Source organism: Stegastes partitus, unplaced genomic scaffold (genome assembly GCF_000690725.1).
Source record: "Stegastes partitus isolate 25-593 unplaced genomic scaffold, Stegastes_partitus-1.0.2 Scaffold1582, whole genome shotgun sequence".
In the NCBI taxonomy this organism is placed as follows: Eukaryota; Metazoa; Chordata; class Actinopteri; family Pomacentridae; genus Stegastes; species Stegastes partitus.
In genome coordinates, this window is record NW_007579313.1 from 86,987 (window position 1) to 111,670 (window position 24,684).

The 24,684-nt window shown below is 42.7% G+C and overlaps 1 protein-coding gene across 1 annotated transcript in view; it reads right to left on the bottom strand.

The window, feature by feature from the left end:
* LOC103371422 (usherin-like) overlaps window positions 1-24,684 on the bottom strand; it is a gene marked incomplete at its 5' end in the record, with an annotated part of 67,663 nt that overhangs the window by 4,841 nt on the left and 38,138 nt on the right. Inside the window, 14 exons of the mRNA XM_008300747.1 lie at window positions 147-323; window positions 424-522; window positions 1,373-1,491; window positions 1,570-1,715; window positions 2,389-2,481; window positions 2,670-2,876; window positions 14,155-14,485; window positions 16,071-16,240; window positions 16,338-16,619; window positions 16,990-17,359; window positions 17,471-17,832; window positions 18,164-18,505; window positions 18,888-19,033; window positions 19,117-19,198. Coding sequence (XP_008298969.1) covers window positions 147-323; window positions 424-522; window positions 1,373-1,491; window positions 1,570-1,715; window positions 2,389-2,481; window positions 2,670-2,876; window positions 14,155-14,485; window positions 16,071-16,240; window positions 16,338-16,619; window positions 16,990-17,359; window positions 17,471-17,832; window positions 18,164-18,505; window positions 18,888-19,033; window positions 19,117-19,198 — 2,926 coding nt within the window. The remainder of the gene's footprint in view (window positions 1-146; window positions 324-423; window positions 523-1,372; window positions 1,492-1,569; window positions 1,716-2,388; window positions 2,482-2,669; window positions 2,877-14,154; window positions 14,486-16,070; window positions 16,241-16,337; window positions 16,620-16,989; window positions 17,360-17,470; window positions 17,833-18,163; window positions 18,506-18,887; window positions 19,034-19,116; window positions 19,199-24,684) is intronic.

The window sequence follows — 24,684 nt, forward strand, 5'->3', positions numbered from 1 at the left end:
GGAAATTCAAGCAACCAGCAGCATATATAAACTCTCTAACTGCACATGTCTGCAGTAGTTGAGGGGTCCTGCTAATAAAAACTGTGTATTTATCTACAGTGCGTCACAAGTGCATGTGTGTGTGTGGTGTGTGTGTGTGCGCTCACTTTTCTGTGAAGTGCGTGGAACGTGGAGATAACTGTAGAAACCAGTGTAAACCCTCAGCTGGCTCTCAGTCACACTGTACTCCTTCAGGTATCCATTGAGGGAGAAAGACGCCGTCCAGTCCAGCCAGATCACGGTCAGGTTACTGCCCACTGAGAACGGGGACACATACTGGGGGGCTGAAGAGGGGGAAGAGAGGGGGAGAAATGACACTTTGGATGTGTTTTTATAATAGAACTGGTCAGCTATGGTGGCTGAGAGACTGACTGTGTTTGATACCTTCACTCAGTGTGGTAACAGTAGTCCAGTTGGAGGCAGTGCTGCCCATGTTATTGAGGCAGGCAGCTCTTAGCTCGTAGGTGGAGTACGGCTGGAGACCTGCACAGTTAAGTTGTGTTTAGTCACACAAAACACAGACTGACAACAGTTATTGGCTGTTATTTTACTCCCATGAAGGCTTGCAGGTTATCTCAGCTGAGTTCAATTTTTTCCGTCACCTGGTTTTTGTAGGGTAGATTAGGTTTTTATATTCTACTGCTGGTATGAGGACTTCCTGCACTCTTTATTAGTAACAGGTCACTCATCGCTGAGGAATCTGAACTTTAGAAAACTGTTCTAGTGCTCTTTTTTTTAAAAATGTGAAGTACATCCAGACACAGAATGCATTTTAAGATTACAGTCGTCCTCAAATGTATTCATACCCTCCCATTAAAGAAGGAAGAAAACAGCTGTCACTGAAATGAGTTGAAATTGACAAAAGTGATAATAAATAAAAAAAATAATGAAAATCATGACATTGCTTTTGAATTGCTGTTCAACAGAAATATTAAAAAACAAACAAAAAACAACAAAAAAGAAGCAAACAAGCATGATGGGACCCGTAAACTAATATCTTGTTGAACAACCCTTTGAGCCAATCACTGCAATCAGGTGTTTTCTGTAATTCTCAATCAGACTTCTGCATCTGTTGACAGGTGTTTGGATTTTGGCCCACTGCTCATCAGCAAAGTGCTCTAATTTGTCCAGGACAGTTTTGTTTGTTTTTTTAAATTTTTCTTTTCAACCACAATTCAAAAGCAATGTCTTATTTCACTAAATTATAATTTAGCAAATTTTTCTTTATTATTACTTTTTTCAGTTTCTAGTTATTTGAGTGACTATTGTGAATTTTGCCTTTTCTTTAATAGAAGGACGACTGTATGTGTAGTTGATAAATCCGTGAAATCACCTGTAACATTGTAGCTCCGCTTTTTGCCAAAGAAACAGATTTCTGCCGGTCCTTCAGAGCAGGGGAGGGCTACAGGCTGGGGGGGCTGCGGGCAGGGCGACCTGAGATGTAGCTCACAGCTGGATTCAGAGAGTAAGTGAGAGTGAGATTATGGTGTATGTTTCATGCAATGTGCACTTTTCAAGATTTCTCCTCACCTCTCGATGACTCCATTAGGGGCCAAGGGCTCATCCCATTCCAGCTGAACGGAGCGGGATGTGAGGGTGACGGGGCGAGGGGGAGGCTGGTGGGCTGGAGGGGCAGCCAGGGTGTGAAGCTCGCTCAGTGGACCCTGGCTGCAGCACTGCAAATGTTCAGAGACTCATAAGATGGCTTAGTACACAAATATGATGTCCGGGTAAAACTTGCAATTAATAAAATAATTCTCAGTGGTGGAACAAATACCTCTACTGGAAGAAATCCCACTGTTTAGTCAAGAAATGTGTTGATAAAAAATCCTCATAATAAATACATCCAACCAGTTTGTGTGTATTGGTTTACTGGGTAACACTTTATAATAACTATCCGTTATAACTAGTTAATAGATCATTTGTTAACTGTTAATTAGTGAGTTATTAACCACTTGTTAAGTGTTAGTTTGTTGATGATTTATAACGATGCCGTATAGATAGTTAATAAACCATTTACAAACTGTTAGTTAATGAGTTATAAATGACTTGTTAACTGTGTATTAATGATTTACAGCCATACCTTATAAACCAGTCATAGATCATGAACAAGGCATTAGTGAATTACTTACTAATGACTTGTTAAGTATCAGTTAATAGTTTATATATGTTATTGGGACGTTATTCTAAAGTTGCAACTATTCCTCATTTATTCCTCATACATAGTTATTATAAAGTGTTACCGTTTACTGTACTAATTTGGAAACACACCAGTCTTTCATGACCAGGTAGAGCTGTATGCACCTACACAATATTTTGCACGCCCAACATTTACTGTAGTACTATTACCTGATAACAAGTGCAGGCCTCTACTCCTACCCAGTACCGGGTGTAAGGACGTAAACCATGAAGCCTCTGCTGATGCGATGTCCCCTCTGAGAGCTACAGGAAGACGACAGTGTGGAGTGAGAGATATGTTATAGTGGTCTAATTACCAGTAGTTGGTACAGAGGAAATGCAAAAGAGGAGTTGTAGAAAAAGAAGGGCAGGACAGACAGAACCGAAACCCAACCAAGAAATGCAGTCCAAGTCATAACAACATGCATTTATAAAAGCAGTGGTAGGTTTACCAGAGTGTGGTTGCTGTGTTCCAGTGAGAACACTCTGTAAAGACTAACAATCCCATTGGGTCGGGCTGGAGGACGGATGTTCACCACCGCTGAGGTCGCTGACACATGCAGGAACACAGGCAAGCCTACACCCTCTGGTGGAGCAGGCCCCGTTCTCCCACCGACCCACGGGCTGGCAGAACGACCCGCCGAATTCACCGCCCACACCTGTCGGTCCAAACCACGCATTAGTCAATAATGAGAAAATTTTGCATGTGTAACACGAAACGCAAAGTGGGATGCAAACTTTTTGCTTCCATCGTCAGGATTTTTGATGCATTTTATGAACTCTTAATGATGAAGGCTTCTCTTAATTACCCAGTGTCTACCAGACCAACAGACGGGTGTAAGTCAATTCACTGGACCATCCATCAAAACTACCATCAGCAGTGAGAGCAAAACCTTTTCACCATGCAACCCAACACTAACATATCTGCATGACAATTACTTTTCACCTTCATCAAGGAGTTACTCTCACACACACACGCGCGCACACACACACACACACAGTAATCTTATTTGTGTGCTTGTGTTGGGTATAATTAGAGGGTGTACACAGCACAGGGTCAGGCAGGGTGGAGATTTGCATGTGTAAGTCATCTGTAGCCTGTCAGAAGTAGTGCAGAAGGCAGATGGATGGGTCTGAGCTTTGGTGTTCAAAGTGTGTGTCTGTGTGTGCGGTTTGTTGTTTGTGGCTACGATTGTGAGATTTGTGCATGTACGCGTGTGCATGCAAGTGTGTTAAGAGTTGAATTAACCTCAATAATAGTCAATTAGGCCGTGATCAATCAGACTGATTGATCTAAGTGACAGCACAGATGGACTGAGATGGGAGAGGGGAGAGAAGAATGGAGGATGGAGAGACTGAGGATCGGGAGGAGGAAGACAGGACGAGGGGTGGACAAGACAAGAGGGCAAGAAACAGGAAACCGAGCAGGAGGAAATGTTGAACTTGGTGCATTTTGTGGCAAAAATCTAAATGAGTCTGCTCAAATAAAGATAAGTTCAGTTCTGCAGATAAGATTACATTGAAGCTATTCCTGTTTCTGGCAACAGACAAACCATCATCTAACATGTTTTTTTAGTTTTAGTTGGTGGTTTTGTACACAGACATCCCCAATATAACAAAACCTTTCACGTGGCAGTAAATTCTTAGCAGTAATGCCAATAAACACACCCCTCAGGTGAGATACTTAACACACACGTTCAAGTACACCTGGTATTGGATTGTCAGTGACTTTACTATATCAAGTCCCCTCAGATGACTTGCTGTATGTTGTGAAATGATGCTATATAAATAAAACTGAACTGAATAGAATTAAATATATCATATATCCTACATAGCTCCATAAAGACATACAACCTTTAGGAAATGATCAGCTCTACTAGGACATTTCTTGTCTCTCAGCATTTCTAGCTGTCACATCATTGTGCATGTGTAAATACATGCAGATATGACGAACTGAATGCTTTAAATAAATAAATTCACATGGAAACTATCTACTAAAAGTCACTAAGGTTTTAATTTAACTACACAGTCATCATTGTCATCTCACATTACTCAAAATAATTTTTTTGGGGGGTACTACAATACAGAGTTACTGAAAAACAACAAAGGACAAATACCAAACATCGTGTGTTTAGGACTCATGATTTTGTATCTGCAGTTTCTCCACAAAGAAACCAAATTCGACTCGCACAACAGCCCCATGAAACTGTCCGCTGATGAGGAGGAGCTGATGTGATCGGCCCATAACATGTTCCAGCTCAAACTCACACCAGCAGATACTGGTCCTCCTAACATGTATTCATCCTGTTTCATTCTCTTTTCATCTATCTTTCACATATGACACAGATTTTTTGCTGCACTTGTTTCCACCTAAAATATGAGTGAAATTGCCAAAATTGTCGGCACATCCATAGTGATAGAAGCTCTCTGCTGGAACAATGCAATGGTCGGTATTGGTGTGGGGGGTCTTAGACACATTATAGGAAACTCTTATTTAGGATGGATGCTTGCATGTGTTTCACTCAACAATTAAATATGTTGCTAGAGGTGAGGCAAAAGTGAAACATCAATACAGTTATTGCAGAACAAACTACTCACTAAAAATAAATTCGAGGAGAATTTAACAAAAGTTAGATTAAACAACAAACTGAAGAGAAAAGCAGAAAAAAAAGAAACTCAAAAGAGTGCACCAGTATGTACTGTATATGAATGTCAGGTTTCGTGACTTCACTGTGTTGCAGTAAGTCCACACACTCTGAGCGTTTATGTATGGATTGTTTTTAAGGCCAGTGATGAAGAAAAGGGAGCAGCAGGAGGGATGGAAGGAGGAGGGCATGCCGTCGGATAAATGTGGCACATTTAAATCATAATGATGTCAATTAATTAAAGTTGATCCTGCTTACAAATCAATCAATGAATGTAAATACCATTAGCATAATTGGGATACCACACAGAGGGGATTTTAGCTCACAACTAACTGGGTTTTCATTTCACACAGTGGCAACAACCTGCGATTAACAGCAAACTATTACTAATATTGTAATCGCAAGACCATATAGATGAAACAGTGGGAGCGTAGAAAGTGTCTAATTAAATAGTTAAAGTATGACAACATCAGCAGAGAGAAAAAGTTCTCCACCACATGTGTTGCTCCTGCACAGAAACAGTGACGTGACTTGTTGCTTAAAACCGTTTTCATTACATTTGCTTCTGCCGTCCAACAAAATTTAACCGCAGCAATAAAACGTTTCTACCCAGCAACAAGCGTGTTCTTCCTCCCGCTAGCAACACAGTTAAAGCCTCAACGTGACGCAAGATTTTGGGTTTGATTAGGAAGTTTGTGCCACATAGACGCAACACAGAAAAGTTCAAAATTAAAGTCAGTCCAGATCACCTTGCCCTTGATCTGGTGCTAAAAGGTAGTACTCAGCTCGTCGTCCTTATATCATCCACAGACTTTTACTGCTTTCTCTCCCGTCTTGTCCTCTCTCCTCCTATTGGGCCATGATTTGGCTTATTAGACACAAAATAAAAATATACCCCGTTAGCTGCCATGGCAGCAAATGAGCCGCCATGGCAACAAACGACTTCAGGAAACTTCCAGATAGTATTCAAGCCTTTTTATTGGATCGTTGGACTGCAGACTCGATTTGAGTGCTCTGATAGGCCAACACGGCGACTTGGCGGGTGCATCTACTTGGGGTGAAGGGGCTAAGTTGTGTGAAAGTGGGCAGTAATTAAAACCAAGCATAAAGCTGTCAATAGGAGCTTATGACCCAGTGTAATTAGCCTAATATGATTTCTCTCTCTCTCTCTCGTGCTGTGGTGGGCTAAACCGAACCGACTCGTCCTTGTGTACGCCTGAAACACACACAGAGAAAGAATAAGGGCCAGATAGCAACACAGACAGATTAACAGCTAAATAAAAGTAAAGTCAGGCAAATAGACAGAAAGACAAAAGGGGAAGGCAGGTGGGGAAGTGGACAGACTGACACGTCAACACACAGGCCGACTGGGAAAACATCACTTAGTGATTGAAAACTGCGAAAAGAGAGAATAACTTCAAATGAAATATCCATTAGTGTGTACAGTTTCTTTGCTTCTCTGCCTCTGACACGCACTCACTCGCACATGTTTACAAGCACACACAAACATGTAGACTGCGTACACGTGTTCATGGCCAACAAACACATACCACCACCTTGTCCACGTACCCCCAGTCCCCCACTGACAAATCCTCAGGGGACGTGTAGCGGTCACCATTAAAAGGTCTTTCCAATACAAGCTCTGTTACCAAGGAGTCTAACAGTTAATTCGATTGGCTGGCTGGTAATCAGGAAGTGGGGTGCTCAGAGGGCCCAGTGATTAATGGCTCTGTTGCCCGCTCGTCATCTCCCAAAGCCCCTCCCTCCCTCCCTCCTCATGTCATAAATTAGGACCCTCGTAAATAAAGACGGCACCACAATCAGGCAAACTCAATCAATTACACCGGTTCTCTGGCCTCAGCTCATATGTCTGACAGGCAGGAATGCTAATGTTATTGTTGCTTCCAAAGGGCTAACCTGTCAATTAGTGTACCAATGCACAAGCACAACAGCATGAATATGGACCGCTCCATTTAACACCTGTCTGATTACTCGGCTTGTGTGTTTGTGTGTCTGGGATCGTTGATGTGTATGGATGCCGTATTAGTTGATGCATGAGCATGATCTGCTCGTCTGTGTGTATATATTTGAGTGTGTGACTAGACTTTTAGAAAACATCTCATTGTGAAATCAGGCTACATCTTCCAATGCGTCAGCCACCCCGGTCTAATCTGCAAATGAGGTTCACAATAAAACATTTAACTCTGTTCCCGTGTCCAGTGCAGAGGACAAAAAGCAAAGAACATTTCCGCTGCAGTGAGAATATATGTTGCACTATATTGTTGAAGACTACTTTTTCTGTTATGTTTGTTCAACAGTTTTGGTGTTTTTGTATTTTTTTTTTACTTACTCTCGACCAAAAAAAAACAAAAAAACATCTTGCTAGTTTATTTTAAGTCTCAACTTGCTCACACTCTGTTGCGTCTTGGCAATTTAAATCTAAGTGCACATAGCGTTATACCTGGTACTGGTATCCAGTGTATGGCAGGAGTCCGTTGTCTTTGCACTGAGTGGAGACATTCCTGTAGACAACTGTTGCTGCCCCACTTCTGTGGGTACCAGTGGTAGAGTCCAGCCTGCGGTACACCTCATAATGCAGGATTTTACCATTTGGCTGAGCTGGAGGGGACCAGGTGAGCAGAAAGCTGGTCTGTAGGCTGGTGTGCGTGTCGGGTTGGAGGTCCAACAGTGGCGCCGTCTGTCCAGCAGGGGGAGCCTCCAGCGTGAGTATAGATGACCAGTCGCTGGATGAACAGCCAAGCGCTGTGCAAGCCTCCACCCTCACCTCATACCTGCACAAACGCATAAACAACCACTTATAAGGTAGAAATGTTGGTGAAAAATGTCTCTTTACTCATACAAATACTTTAAACAAGTTTAAAATTCCCAGACCGTGATACCAGTGTATTGTGACTGTAGCTTGAACGAAACCTAAATCAAAAAAAATCGACCACATATTGCATAAATCAGTTTGACTTTAATGTTTATGGAGACTGCTTTCTTTTGAATTTCAGAGTTTTGTCAGCAGTGTTGAAACCAGGTACAATATGTACAAAATAGTGCTACTTGTCCAAATTGTTGTGTCAGATTTGTTCAAATATTAAAAAGTTAGGATTTTTTTCACACCACTTTCCATCATATTGGAAACTGTTCCTGAGTCAAACAAATCCACGTCTGTCTAAACTGAATATCCACTGAGACCTACCGTACAGCAAAAACAGAACCAACACTGAGCTTGCATTACAAAGTGGCTAATTTGAAAGGACTGAAATAAATGACAGAGAGGAGAAAGAGAGAGAGAAAGAGAGCAGGAGAAAAGGAAAGAAAAGGGGATGAACAGAAGTTGATAGGACATAAGGTCACCACAGAGAAGGTGAGCGATCCTCGGATGATAAGGCTGATGAGCTTTTATTATCTGAATCTTATCACCACACACACATGTTCATACATACACAGCCACACATTCAGGGGCACTGACATGCACACACGGGAATAGACGTACACAACTGAACATGCATATATACCCCATACACACGAATACACACACACACACACACACATGCAGCCTTTGATCGTTGCTGCTGTCTTTGTGTGGAAGTAGGCGACAGACACATTGTCACACTGTCACGACTGACTTCCATTAGCTTTGAAACACCACTGTCTGTCCATTTGACACCATATTTTTTTAAATTAGGCTTTTTCCATTTTAGCAAATGCATTAGTATCCTAATTTATCACCCAAGCATCAGAAACACGTGTTAACATGTTTCATAGGTGCTTAAATGTTTCCCAGTAAAGACTGCACAGTGAAAATGAGCATCAACCTTTGTGTTCATGAGGAGATAAATAATATATACCAATGAGGGATGAAACAAAACAGTTTGTGAGGCAGACCTGTATTTGTTTTGGATATCAAATATTGTCATAGTATTTAAACAAATTAAAGTTGAAAGAAGAAAATAGAGAAACTGGTTCTGTTATTAACTCACCTGTGGTACAAGCGGCCCTGCGCTGTGGTGATTTGCAAAAGCTCTCCCAGTATTTATTTACTACCAAGAGATGGCACTCTGTTCCCTTCTGTGTTGCTCATTCATATATCTTCTTCCTCTCCATATTGTCCTTCATTACACAATTTACTACACAGTCAAATGTGGAAATGAGCTGCTAAACTTTTTTTTTTTCTTCAACCATTCCAATCAATACAGTATAATTAAATGTATAAAACTGTTTACACAAGAGCCTTGTAAAACAGAAAAATAATCAGTGTTCACATGTCAACATATACATAAAAACATCAGCTGCACATAGACGTGTTTTGCCCGATAATAAACTGAAAGTTGACTGTGGTGGAGATCTTTGACTGACCTATGGTAAGGATCCAGCCCACGCAGAGTTGTGTGTCTGTCAGAGAAGGGTTTGTCTTCTGGAGTGAACACAGTGCTGGTGATGCTCAGCTGGACTGGATCTCTTTGGTACACAGTGTAACTCACAATGTCTCCATTAGGACGTGCTGGAGTCCGCCACTCCACTCTCACCTGGTAAGTAAAACAACACACAGCAAAGACAGTTGAGTAACAGATTTGAAAGGTCTTAATTTCAATCCTATAAAACCCAAACAGATGAATGACCCACCTGGCTCGCTCCCAGAGGCGTCAGTGTGGGGAGACCCACACCAGAAGGAGCTGATGGGTGAGTCTTTGCTGTGGCTACCGTGCTGCTCGCGGCACCTCGGCTGTTGTTGGCCCTGACAACATAGCTGTATTCCACACTTGGCAGAAGTGTGAAGTCGTGGTAATGGGTCTCTGTGCCAACATAGATAACTTCACCATCTCTGCGGAGTTCATATCCTGTGATGATTCCATTAGGGTGCTCCGGCAGACTCCAGCTAATCTCCACCGACTCTGGGCCAGTAACCTTCAAATGAAAAGCTAAAGGTCACATCGGTCAGATCTCTCAATAGATTTTAATATTCAGTGACAATACAAATGTTTTAGTGAGTGTAAAAGACGAGTGACAGATTTATGTTCAAAGGGAAAAACGCTTATCAGAAGACAAAACCAAATCTCAACCAAATAATAACAGTGGGATTCCAGTGAAAAACAAAAGCTTTATGTTTTACTTATTCTACTGATAATTGAATAAGTTAGTAGAAATCCTGCAGGAGGCACCACTGAACTAAAACTGTCTTCAAAACTGCAAAGAAGTTTAAATTCCTTTCATTTGAAATTTACAGATTTAGGTATTGCACACCAACGAATAGCAAGGGAAACATGAACAAAGATACCTTCAGAGTCGGGGCAGGCAGGCCAGTAGGAGGAGCTTCATCAGTGACAGTGGACAGTGTGACGCTGGCAGTGCACCCTCCACTGGTACAAGCCAACAGAACAAGCTCATATGATGTGTGTGGCTGCAGGTCTGACAACACTGTATGTAGGTCTCTCCCACGGTAAGCCTCTTCACTGTTCAGTTTCAGTATGTATTCCGTCACCTCTCCGTTCTGCATTAATGGTTTACTCCAGGAAATGTTTATACTGCTGGATGTGATGGTGCCCAATGCGGGAGCCTCCACTGCAGCAGGCGGGGCCTCCAGAGTTGTGATATTTGTATGAGGGCTGGTGATGCATCCCTCAGATGTGCAGGCTATGACGGAGTAACTGAAGCAAAAAACGATAACATTAAGTTTGGGCTTCTCTGCTGAAACTAGTAATTTGCTTGTGGTGTTTATTTAGAAACTCCAAAACAGTAAGAATAAAAGCAAGTAATACCTATATGTTGAAAACGGCAACAGGTCTTCATCTGTATAGTTGAGGACAGTGGGGTCAAAGCTGAATGAGAAACTGACATTGTTCCTCTGAATCCTGTAAGACTGAAGTACCCCATTCGGCTCCAAAGGAGGAGTCCAAGTCACTACCAGCTCACTGGGCCGGCCCTGGAGATGACTCACTGTTGGAGGGGCGAGGCCGCGAGGGGGGGCTTGTCTGGTTGTTACAGGTACCCAGGGGCTGCAGGTGTGTCCAGCTGGGTTCTGAGTACAGACACTGAACTCATACTGGGTCCAGGGACGCAAACCAGTCACTGTGTAGGAGAAGGTTTCAGCTTGTTGTGGGGACGTTTCTCTGAAGAGCACCTATGGGAGACAGTGTGGATGATTAGGGTCGATGCCTTCAGTTGCAGTTGAAAACCAAGACATAGTAATCGCTGTAAAATGTGCTGTATTTCTGATAAATACTTCTTTACTAGTTAGAACAGAAACTAAACGTAACACCAGTTTTTATAGATATTAGCAGCACATAGATATTGTGTCAGGCTGACTTAAAAATGATCAGAACATTTAATTTCCTAAACTTTATATACTTCATTGATCCCACAAGAGAAGATTCTCTTTTCTCATACACCAGCTTGTGATAAAGTTAGGGTCAGAGTGCAATCGTATGAGTTTTGTCTTTACTTTCACCTACTTTCCCTCTTTCAATATCTTCTTCGTTACTTCTTCCCCTCCCCTCATCCTCTACACTTCTCCCGAGTAAGAAATACTCTCCAACTGGACCATTGGGTTGGGAGGGAGGGACCCAGGTAAGTGACACGCGATCTGGGCCGATGAAGAGAGGCGACGGTGGAGGCTGGGAGGCAGGCGGTGCTGCTGCCGTGAGGATGTGCTGAGGAGGGCTGTGTGTGCAGCCTGCTGAGGTACAAGCTTCAAGAGTCAGAGTATAAGTGGTCCATGGGTCCAAACGACGAAACAGGAAGCTGCGCGACAATCCGCTGAACTCTAGGTTCCCCTCACTGTACAGGTTGTACATCTGGAACAGAGAGGAGTGAAACGCGGGATTAGTAATAGAAGTAGTGCAGGTGTGTTGACATAATACAATCAGCAGAGGGACAAACGTGTAAAGTAAAGAGTAAGAAAAAAAAAATCGCTGTGTATGCTTCACATTGTGACTTCAGTAGCAGGGCCGGTAGCTGTGTGTGTGTACTGTGGATCAGGGTAGATGTAAAGAAAGTGCAGGCAAATTAATTGCTGTAGTAAACTACAAGTGGAAATTGTGTGTCCTATTGGTGACTTATGAGTGTACACTCGGGCGTTCATATGTGTGTCTGCCTATATTATCTACAGTTACTGTTTTATCTGTGGACCACCACACCTTTGACATGTGCATACTGATTTGTGTGTATTGCATGTACCGTGATGACTCCATTTGGAGTGTGTGGCTGATCCCAGCTGAGCAGTAACGCCCTGCCCTGCTCCCTGTGCTCCACTGTGAAGTTAGCCAGGCCGGCCGGAGACGCCTCCAGGGTCCTAATGTCCACCCATGGACTGGACGCGCTGCCTAAAGGGTCACAAAACATCCAGACTGAATGGAGGTGTTCAGCAGCTGGAGCTTTCAGTATTTGTTGTCGCATTCAACTGTACCTGCCCCATTCACAGCTTCAACACGTAGACTGTACCGACTGTATGGCTCAAGACCAAACACGGTCGCCTCTAGGACTAAACCCTGAGAAAGACAGAACATGCAACATCAATAAGAGTACAAAGAAGTAAGAGTGAAGTACGAGATAATATGAGAAAGAAATGACAGCGTGATAGTCAAAGTGAGGAGGATATTTTAGAGAGAAAGCAGGGTTTAAGACAAAAGAAAAAAAAAAATGCAGATATGTAAAGGGTAATAGGGAAGTGGGTATAATGCCAGAGAAAGGCAAGAGAGCAAGAGTAAATTAGTTACACAAACAAATCCTGCATGAATAAAAACCAGTGCGTTACTCATTAAAACGGAGAATGAAAAGGAACACTAAAACAATGGCAAGCTAAGATGACATAACATGGGATTTGTGATATCAACATTTCAACATACAGGCTCTGCCATGGCAAAGTGAGTACACACCAGAGAAGTGGCAGAGACAGAGAGACTGGCAGGCAGACGGCTGTCCCTTATGGGTGAATTCAAAGCTTCCAGATTGAGTGTTTATGTCACACATGCACCCTTTCATATCACATACACAAACACACACACACAGGCGCAGGGAGTCTGCCAGTAGCTTTAGGCAGTGGGACCCAGCCCAACACCCTGGCAGACACAGGGGCAGCGTGTATGTGTGTGTGTGATACAGTGGGAACGCCATTTACTAATTGATAAGAGACACACTGTTGTTTCAAAAGGCCCTGGCGTGCGATGACATGGTAGTCTGGGAGCACCCAGCTCCAGGATGTAGCAGCGCCTGTTTGATTGTGTGTTTGTTTATGACTGTGAGCTTTGAAGCAGCTATGAGAGGGATGTTTCTCCGAGTGTTTGAACATATTTGTGTGAATGTACAACATGGGAGGCTATATTTCTTTCAAGTGTTGCGTCTGCAGTTAAAAACTGTCTGTTCAGGACTGTATGCTTCCACATAACCAAGCATATGTAAAGAGATTAACTGGCAAAACACTTCAATGCTGCAGCAAGAGGATCAAAAGGTCTCCAATTCAAACTGAATCAAATGAAAACCCTGACAAATCACCGTAGCATGGCACCAAGGATGAACTGTCTGAACAACAACCAGAATGCATGTATTCACTGTTTTCATGTCTGGGAGCCAACATATTTTTCATCCGCAGTAAAATAGGATTAATAAGCCCCTAGACACCTAGACACAAGCTAAATCCTCCTGCAAATCACAGTACTTCTCAATAGGCAGAGGGGAGGGAGGGACACAATGAGAAAGGGTGGGGAAAGGATGGAGAAAGATAGAAAGAGAAAGGGGTGGAGGGAGAGAGAAACACAGACAAAGGAAAGAAGAGAGTGACATGAAATGATGTGGAAGTGAAGCAATGTAGGGCAGAGAGTTTGAAAAGAGGGATAAGAAAAAGTAAGAGGTGAGTAAGTTAATAACTGATGAAGCAAATAAAAAAGGAAAGACAGAGGGAGGGGGAGTGAGAGAGAGAGAGAGAGTAAGACAGAGAGAGATTGAGTGAAGTAAAAAAAAAAAAAAAGGGGGGAGAGAAAGCTAAAGTGGGAGAGAAAAAAAAAGATAGATGTGGCAAAAGGGAGAGACAGATTAAGTGAGCGGGAATGAGAGATCTCTCTACCTTAAAAGCCAGTGAAATATGTGAGGCATGTGGCCTATAAAGCGGTTAACATATGCACATTGTCAATAGCAGCATCTGGCGCTGGCAGATTTTATAGTAGCATGGAGACTCTGCTACATGCCTCTAGATGGCAATACATTCAAACACTTTATCACTGAAACACACCACATTAACGGCCTGCTTGCTACATCACACACACACACACNTAAAGTGCACATGGCGTTATACCTGGTACTGGTATCCAGTGTATGGCAGGAGTCCGTTGTCTTTGCACTGAGTGGAGACATTCCTGTAGACAACTGTTGCTGCACCACTTCTGTGGGTACCAGTGGTAGAGTCCAGCCTGCGGTACACCTCATAATGCAGGATTTTACCATTTGGCTGAGCTGGAGGGGACCAGGTGAGCAGAAAGCTGGTCTGTAGGCTGGTGTGCGTGTCGGGTTGGAGGTCCAACAGTGGCGCCGTCTGTCCAGCAGGGGGAGCCTCCAGCGTGAGTATAGACGACCAGTCGCTGGATGAACAGCCAAGCGCTGTGCAAGCCTCCACCCTCACCTCATACCTGCACAAACGCATAAACAACCACTTATAAGGTAGAAATGTTGGTGAAAAATGTCTCTTTACTCATACAAATACTTTAAACAAGTTTAAAATTCCCAGACCGTGATACCAGTGTATTGTGACTGTAGCTTGAACGAAACCTAAATCAAAAAAAATCGACCACATATTGCATAAATCAGTTTGACTTTAATGTTTATGGAGACTGCTTTATTTTGAAACTTCACAGTTTTGTCAGCAGTGTTGAAACCAGGTACAATATGTACAAAATAGTGCTACTTGTCCAAATTGTTGTGTCAGATTTGTTCAAATATTAAAAAGTTAGGATTTTTTTCACACCACTTTCCATCATATTGGAAACTGTTCCTGAGTCAAACAAATCCACGTCTGTCTAAACTGAATATCCACTGAGACCTACCGTACAGCAAAAACAGAACCAACACTGAGCTTGCATTACAAAGTGGCTAATTTGAAAGGACTGAAATAAATGACAGAGAGGAGAAAGAGAGAGAGAAAGAGAGCAGGAGAAAAGGAAAGAAAAGGGGATGAACAGAAGTTGATAGGACATAAGGTCACCACAGAGAAGGTGAGCGATCCTCGGATGATAAGGCTGATGAGCTTTTATTATCTGAATCTTATCACCACACACACATGTTCATACATACACAGCCACACATTCAGGGGCACTGACATGCACACACGGGAATAGACGTACACAACTGAACATGCATATATACCCCATACACACGAATACACACACACACACACACACATGCAGCCTTTGATCGTTGCTGCTGTCTTTGTGTGGAAGTAGGCGACAGACACATTGTCACACTGTCACGACTGACTTCCATTAGCTTTGAAACACCACTGTCTGTCCATTTGACACCATATTTTTTTAAATTAGGCTTTTTCCATTTTAGCAAATGCATTAGTATCCTAATTTATCACCCAAGCATCAGAAACACGTGTTAACATGTTTCATAGGTGCTTAAATGTTTCCCAGTAAAGACTGCACAGTGAAAATGAGCATCAACGTTTGTGTTCATGAGGAGATAAATAATATATACCAATGAGGGATGAAACAAAACAGTTTGTGAGGCAGACCTGTATTTGTTTTGGATATCAAATATTGTCATAGTATTTAAACAAATTAAAGTTATTCATTTATTGAAAAAAGAAAATAGAGAAACTGGTTCTGGTATTAACTCACTTGTGGTACAAGCGGCCCTGCGCTGTGGTGATTTGCAAAAGCTCTCCCAGTATTTATTTACTACCAAGAGATGGCACTCTGTTCCCTTCTGTGTTGCTCATTCATATATCTTCTTCCTCTCCATATTGTCCTTCATTACACAATTTACTACACAGTCAAATGTGGAAATGAGCTGCTAAACTTTTTTTTTTTCTTCAACCATTCCAATCAATACAGTATAATTAAATGTATAAAACTGTTTACACAAGAGCCTTGTAAAACAGAAAAATAATCAGTGTTCACATGTCAACATATACATAAAAACATCAGCTGCACATAGACGTGTTTTGCCCGATAATAAACTGAAAGTTGACTGTGGTGGAGATCTTTGACTGACCTATGGTAAGGATCCAGCCCACGCAGAGTTGTGTGTCTGTCAGAGAAGGGTTTGTCTTCTGGAGTGAACACAGTGCTGGTGATGCTCAGCTGGACTGGATCTCTTTGGTACACAGTGTAACTCACAATGTCTCCATTAGGACGTGCTGGAGTCCGCCACTCCACTCTCACCTGGTAAGTAAAACAACACACAGCAAAGACAGTTGAGTAACAGATTTGAAAGGTCTTAATTTCAATCCTATAAAACCCAAACAGATGAATGACCCACCTGGCTCGCTCCCAGAGGCGTCAGTGTGGGGAGACCCACACCAGAAGGAGCTGATGGGTGAGTCTTTGCTGTGGCTACCGTGCTGCTCGCGGCACCTCGGCTGTTGTTGGCCCTGACAACATAGCTGTATTCCACACTTGGCAGAAGTGTGAAGTCGTGGTAATGGGTCTCTGTGCCAACATAGATAACTTCACCATCTCTGCGGAGTTCATATCCTGTGATGATTCCATTAGGGTGCTCCGGCAGACTCCAGCTAATCTCCACCGACTCTGGGCCAGTAACCTTCAAATGAAAAGCTAAAGGTCACATCGGTCAGATCTCTCAATAGATTTTAATATTCAGTGACAATACAAATGTTTTAGTGAGTGTAAAAGACGAGTGACAGATTTATGTTCAAAGGGAAAAACGCTTATCAGAAGACAAAACCAAATCTCAACCAAATAATAACAGTGGGATTCCAGTGAAAAACAAAAGCTTTATGTTTTACTTATTCTACTGATAATTGAATAAGTTAGTAGAAATCCTGCAGGAGGCACCACTGAACTAAAACTGTCTTCAAAACTGCAAAGAAGTTTAAATTCCTTTCATTTGAAATTTACAGATTTAGGTATTGCACACCAACGAATAGCAAGGGAAACATGAACAAAGATACCTTCAGAGTCGGGGCAGGCAGGCCAGTAGGAGGAGCTTCATCAGTGACAGTGGACAGTGTGACGCTGGCAGTGCACCCTCCACTGGTACAAGCCAACAGAACAAGCTCATATGATGTGTGTGGCTGCAGGTCTGACAACACTGTATGTAGGTCTCTCCCACGGTAAGCCTCTTCACTGTTCAGTTTCAGTATGTATTCCGTCACCTCTCCGTTCTGCATTAATGGTTTACTCCAGGAAATGTTTATACTGCTGGATGTGATGGTGCCCAATGCGGGAGCCTCCACTGCAGCAGGCGGGGCCTCCAGAGTTGTGATATTTGTATGAGGGCTGGTGATGCATCCCTCAGATGTGCAGGCTATGACGGAGTAACTGAAGCAAAAAACGATAACATTAAGTTTGGGCTTCTCTGCTGAAACTAGTAATTTGCTTGTGGTGTTTATTTAGAAACTCCAAAACAGTAAGAATAAAAGCAAGTAATACCTATATGTTGAAAACGGCAACAGGTCTTCATCTGTATAGTTGAGGACAGTGGGGTCAAAGCTGAATGAGAAACTGACATTGTTCCTCTGAATCCTGTAAGACTGAAGTACCCCATTCGGCTCCAAAGGAGGAGTCCAAGTCACTACCAGCTCACTGGGCCGGCCCTGGAGATGACTCACTGTTGGAGGGGCGAGGCCGCGAGGGGGGGCTTGTCTGGTTGTTACAGGTACCCAGGGGCTGCAGGTGTGTCCAGCTGGGTTCTGAGTACAGACACTGAACTCATACTGGGTCCAGGGACGCAAACCAGTCACTGTGTAGGAGAAGGTTTCAGCTTGTTGTGGGGACGTTTCTCTGAAGAGCACCTATGGGAGACAGTGTGGATGATTAGGGTCGATGCCTTCAGTTGCAGTTGAAAACCAAGACATAGTAATCGCTGTAAAATGTGCTGTATTTCTGATAAATACTTCTTTACTAGTTAGAACAGAAACTAAACGTAACACCAGTTTTTATAGATATTAGCAGCACATAGATATTGTGTCAGGCTGACTTAAAAATGATCAGAACATTTAATTTCCTAAACTTTATATACTTCATTGATCCCACAAGAGAAGATTCTCTTTTCTCATACACCAGCTTGTGATAAAGTTAGGGTCAGAGTGCAATCGTATGAGTTTTGTCTTTACTTTCACCTACTTTCCCTCTTTCAATATCTTCTTCGTTACTTCTTCCCCTCCCCTCATCCTCTACACTTCTCCCGAGTAAGAAATACTCTCCAACTGGACCATTGGGTTGGGAGGGAGGGACCCAGGTAAGTGACACGCGATCTGGGCCGATGAAGAGAGGCGACGGTGGAGGCTGGGAGGCAGGCGGTGCTGCTGCCGTGAGGATGTGCTGAGGAGGGCTGTGTGTGCAGCCTGCTGAGGTACAAGCTTCAAGAGTCAGAGTATAAGTGGTCCATGGGTCCAAACGACGAAACAGGAAGCTGCGCGACAATCCGCTGAACTCTAGGTTCCCCTCACTGTACAGGTTGTACATCTGGAACAGAGAGGAGTGAAACGCGGGATTAGTAATAGAAGTAGTGCAGGTGTGTTGACATAATACAATCAGCAGAGGGACAAACGTGTAAAGTAAAGAGTAAGAAAAAAAAAATCGCTGTGTATGCTTCACATTGTGACTTCAGTAGCAGGGCCGGTAGCTGTGTGTGTGTACTGTGGATCAGGGTAGATGTAAAGAAAGTGCAGGCAAATTAATTGCTGTAGTAAACTACAAGTGGAAATTGTGTGTCCTATTGGTGACTTATGAGTGTACACTCGGGCGTTCATATGTGTGTCTGCCTATATTATCTACAGTTACTGTTTTATCTGTGGACCACCACACCTTTGACATGTGCATACTGATTTGTGTGTATTGCATGTACCGTGATGACTCCATTTGGAGTGTGTGGCTGATCCCAGCTGAGCAGTAACGCCCTGCCCTGCTCCCTGTGCTCCACTGTGAAGTTAGCCAGGCCGGCCGGAGACGCCTCCAGGGTCCTAATGTCCACCCATGGACTGGACGCGCTGCCTAAAGGGTCACAAAACATCCAGACTGAATGGAGGTGTTCAGCAGCTGGAGCTTTCAGTATTTGTTGTCGCATTCAACTGTACCTGCCCCATTCACAGCTTCAACACGTAGACTGTACCGACTGTATGGCTCAAGACCAAACACGGTCGCCTCTAGGACTAAACCCTGAGAAAGACAGAACATGCAACATCAATAAGAGTACAAAGAAGTAAGAGTGAAGTACGAGATAATATGAGAAAGAAATGACAGCGTGATAGTCAAAGTGAGGAGGAGGATATTTTGGAGAGAAAGCAGGGTTTAAGACAAAAGAAAAAAAAAAATGCAGATATGTAAAGGGTAATAGGGAAGTGGGTATAATGCCAGAGAAAGGCAAGAGAGCAAGAGTAAATTAGTTACACAAACAAATCCTGCATGAATAAAAACCAGTGCGTTACTCATTAAAACGGAGAATGAAAAGGAACACTAAAACAATGGCAAGCTAAGATGACATAACATGGGATTTGTGATATCAACATTTCAACATACAGGCTCTGCCATGGCAAAGTGAGTACACACCAGAGAAGTGGCAGAGACAGAGAGACTGGCAGGCAGACGGCTGTCCCTTATGGGTGAATTCAAAGCTTCCAGATTGAGTGTTTATGTCACACATGCACCCTTTCATATCACATACACAAACACACACACACAGGCGCAGGGAGTCTGCCAGTAGCTTTAGGCAGTGGGACCCAGCCCAACACCCTGGCAGACACAGGGGCAGCGTGTATGTGTGTGTGTGATACAGTGGGAACGCCATTTACTAATTGATAAGAGACACACTGTTGTTTCAAAAGGCCCTGGCGTGCGATGACATGGTAGTCTGGGAGCACCCAGCTCCAGGATGTAGCAGCGCCTGTTTGATTGTGTGTTTGTTTATGACTGTGAGCTTTGAAGCAGCTATGAGAGGGATGTTTCTCCGAGTGTTTGAACATATTTGTGTGAATGTACAACATGGGAGGCTATATTTCTTTCAAGTGTTGCGTCTGCAGTTAAAAACTGTCTGTTCAGGACTGTATGCTTCCACATAACCAAGCATATGTAAAGAGATTAACTGGCAAAACACTTCAATGCTGCAGCAAGAGGATCAAAAGGTCTCCAATTCAAACTGAATCAAATGAAAACCCTGACAAATCACCGTAGCATGGCACCAAGGATGAACTGTCTGAACAACAACCAGAATGCATGTATTCACTGTTTTCATGTCTGGGAGCCAACATATTTTTCATCCGCAGTAAAATAGGATTAATAAGCCCCTAGACACCTAGACACAAGCTAAATCCTCCTGCAAATCACAGTACTTCTCAATAGGCAGAGGGGAGGGAGGGACACAATGAGAAAGGGTGGGGAAAGGATGGAGAAAGATAGAAAGAGAAAGGGGTGGAGGGAGAGAGAAACACAGACAAAGGAAAGAAGAGAGTGACATGAAATGATGTGGAAGTAAAGCAATGTAGGGCAGAGAGTTTGAAAAGAGGGATAAGAAAAAGTAAGAGGTGAGTAAGTTAATAACTGATGAAGCAAATAAAAAAGGAAAGACAGAGGGAGGGGGAGTGAGAGAGAGAGAGAGAGTAAGACAGAGAGAGATTGAGTGAAGTAAAAAAAAAAAAAAAGGGGGGAGAGAAAGCTAAAGTGGGAGAGAAAAAAAAAGATAGATGTGGCAAAAGGGAGAGACAGATTAAGTGAGCGGGAATGAGAGATCTCTCTACCTTAAAAGCCAGTGAAATATGTGAGGCATGTGGCCTATAAAGCGGTTAACATATGCACATTGTCAATAGCAGCATCTGGCGCTGGCAGATTTTATAGTAGCATGGAGACTCTGCTACATGCCTCTAGATGGCAATACATTCAAACACTTTATCACTGAAACACACCACATTAACGGCCTGCTTGCTACATCACACACACACACACGCACACAAAAACACACAAAAACACACACGCGCGCACACACACACACAGTCACTCAACAATCAAGTACTGTGAAATTCACACGCACAGGCACGTAGACGGGCTGTAATCAAATGGTGTAACACTGAAACACACAACTATTACATTACATTAACAGCTCCCTTAATAACTATTTCCCTCTCATACATACACATTTATACACATCGTGCAGACACACACACACACACACACACAATCACACAAAGCAAATACTTTCACTGTATCTTAACGCACATATTAGGGATATATAGGCAAACACACGCACTTAAAACTACCAGAAAAAAATCATGACATGAATAACAAAGTTAAAAGGTAACTTTAATACCCACTAATCTCTGCTGTGAAGATAAACCAATAGGAGTATAGTAAATCCTACAGACCACACAGCTGGAATTATTTCCCAACCTTCTATTTCTAAGGTATAAACAGTAAGGGTTGACCGTTTTGGGTGTGTATTAATCCAATTCAGCACAGATTTTGGGGCTGAAACTATACAGCTATTTAGCAAGAGACATCTACAGCCTCACTGCAAAATTCAAGCCAGCTTGAGGTGTAGGTATTTTAGTTTTGCAGCAAATGCCAACAGCTGTAGCAGTAAAAACTGCTTTCGATAAATTGCGTTTTTTCTTCTGAGCATTTTGAAAGGAAAGAGCCAACCTATGAAGACCATATGAACAGCGAAGAACGTAAGATATAAAAGGAAAGGGCTCGTGTCAACCTAAATTCAGTGTGCGTGAACATGTGCATGTGTGTGGGGATGATCAAAGTCACCAGTTAATCATACAAAATGCAAAAGAACAGAGGGGGAGCAAGAAGTCAAGAGAAAGAGCGAGAGACGGGGAGAAGTGTAAACAAGACAGAAGGAGAGAAAAGGAGACAATGATATGGAAAGAAAGGAAGAGACAGGAAGAGGTCTCGCTAATTTATACATTAAAGAGCTCTCGGATCTTACATGGTTCAACACAACTTAGCATTGAGGGCAAGGAAGCAATCTATTCAATCTTTTATTTCCTCATTCTGCCTTCTCTTTGGTGTGTGAACTGAGCTACAGCAGGGGTCCTCTGGTGTTTCGGCATGTGTAGCCTGTATAAAAGGGTCAGTGTGCACGTGTGCTCCTTAAACCCGGTGCACACTCGCCGGTATCTGTGTTTATGTGTGTGCATTTGCATGTATCCTAACAAGCCCACATCTGCAAGCATCTTGTTTTGTACCCATGTGTCCCTAAAAGTGTGTGTGTGTGTGTACAACTGCACATCTGTGTGTGTGTGTGTGTGTGTGATATTCAGGTAGAGAGGCATGGTGCAGCCGGGGGGACAGTGTGTGATACTAATTAAGAATAACCATGTGTATTTGTCAAAAGAATTATGCTGATTATCTCACAAAGGCCCCAGCACTGGCCCCGCAGAGAGACAGAGACAGAGAGACAGACCAACATTAGCATATGGCTACACACATGCACGCACGTACACGCACACAAACACTCCGTCTCTCTCTTTGTGTCTCATTCGCGCACACACACACAGACACACGGGCACGTAAAAGTAAAGCGAGGGCCTAAGAACAAACATGAAAGAACTACGCCTAATGACAGGTGAATGGGGTCCAACTGGTCTGCCTTTGGGATGATTCTCTCCACAGGCCCTCTCTGGCCTCTCTGCTCTGTCATATTAAGTCCTGGAGAGATAATAAAGCAGCGTGCTGTTTTACCTTTTCTTCTGTCTTTGTTCTTTATAGTGTGTGATAAAACATGCTATGATAAGATATCAGTTAATTCAATTTGGTTAAATTCGGTTTGATTCGATTCGATTCGATTCAATTCAATTCAATTCAATTCAATTCAATTCAATTCAATTCAATTCAATTCAATTGTCCAGTCTATTAGCCCAAGCTGTGCCCTGACCAGCCCTGTGAGAGCAGTAATTGTTTTCAGAGGTTTCTGAGGTGAGCCAGTGCACCACACGCTGATCTCTTGCACCCCATGCCAAGCTCTCAAGCCAAGTTTGTGTGTGTGTGTGTGTCTGTGTGCATATTTATGTGTGCATGCCTAATTCAATGCTGCTGGAACAATTGCCCTGTGTCTGTTTGCAAATGCCCTGCATGGGTGTCCCTGCTAGTCAGGGTGCGTTAGACAAACCATGACACATGCAGACGCTCATGCGACACGTACGCACACACAGACACACAGCGACAGACACACAGAGTGCCATTAGGCATGTGTTTTGTCTGTGGCCAGCACAGATGTAGAGAGCGACTGCAGGGGTCTGGAACAGGCATGCCCACTTCACACCGACATCTATGATTGGCTTTGGCGGCTCTGGACCCCAGGAAAAGCATATTTGCCTCATATACTGTAGATATTCATGTGTGTGTTTTTATATTTGTGTGCGATGTGGCCAAAAAAAAGGTGGACAAATATGGTGAGTGGGAAATGGTACGCTTGAAATCCACAAAGATATTCTGAAATAGAAATAAGAAAACATGTTTTGTTTTGTGTGCATTTTTTTAATCAAAGCTTCATTTCATGAGACAAAGCAGTAGAAAAAACTTTAGCATGTACCAGATGTGCTGTTTTTAATAAATGACTAGTTGGTTAAACAAATCAAATAAATAACTCAGAAATACGATTGTTTGAACAAACAAATTCCAACCAAGGGCTATAAAAAGAACTGCCTTTTATGCCTTGCCTTTTACAGCCATGTCTGTCCTGCTTTGACCTTTTGGTTATAACATGTTGTGACTTTATCATTTTACCCAACATTTGTGTAAATTTGTTCTCATAATCAGAGTGTAAAATCTTGAGTTAAGACTAAAAATGTGTTTTGTGAGGTCAGAGTCACCGTCACCTTTGACCACCAAATTATAATCACTTTATTGTTGAGTCCAAGTGGACATTTGTGCCAGATTTAACTAAATTCTGCTCCCGATTTATCATGTTCATAAGAAAAGGACAAACGTTAGGCGGCAGTGACTTTGACCTCTGATCACCAAAATCGAATCGGTTCATCTTTGAGTCCAAGTGACTGCACAAAATTTGTGAATTAAAAAAAAAAAATTCTCTTGAGGCGTTCAAATGATATCATGTTCACAAGAACGGGACGTACAAACATATAGATGGACAACCCAAAAACATAATTCCTCAAGATGGAGAAAAACCCCCACAATGTAAGCAGCACCCACTGTGCTACAAATTGTGTAGAAATGATGAACAACATCAATTAATTTTGGGCAATTTTAAAAGACAAAAAGATAAAAACATGTTATCAGGACATTAACAAAGATCAAAGTAAAGATTAATTTATGAGATATGAACACAACGTCTTGAAATTGCAGTTGATAGAGGGTTCATCCAGAAAGCAGATGCAGACTACAATCTTATAAATACTACAGTCTTTTTTTTGTGTCCTCGCCATCTTAAAGCCCTCACCACCCACCCATGACAGTTTTGCCGACTGCCAACTATAAACACAACCTCTGCATTCATGTCCAGGCAGGAGGGCATCGTTCAAAACTAAACACTGCCCACTTCCAAAACAAACACAAGGATGCAAGTCTCTCTCACACACACACACTTTCTTTTAGAGTTGAATGGACTCAGTGATCACAAATATACTAACTCTTCTTTCTCTCTCTTTTATACTCACACTCACACTCTCAGCATTCCTCTAAAGTGA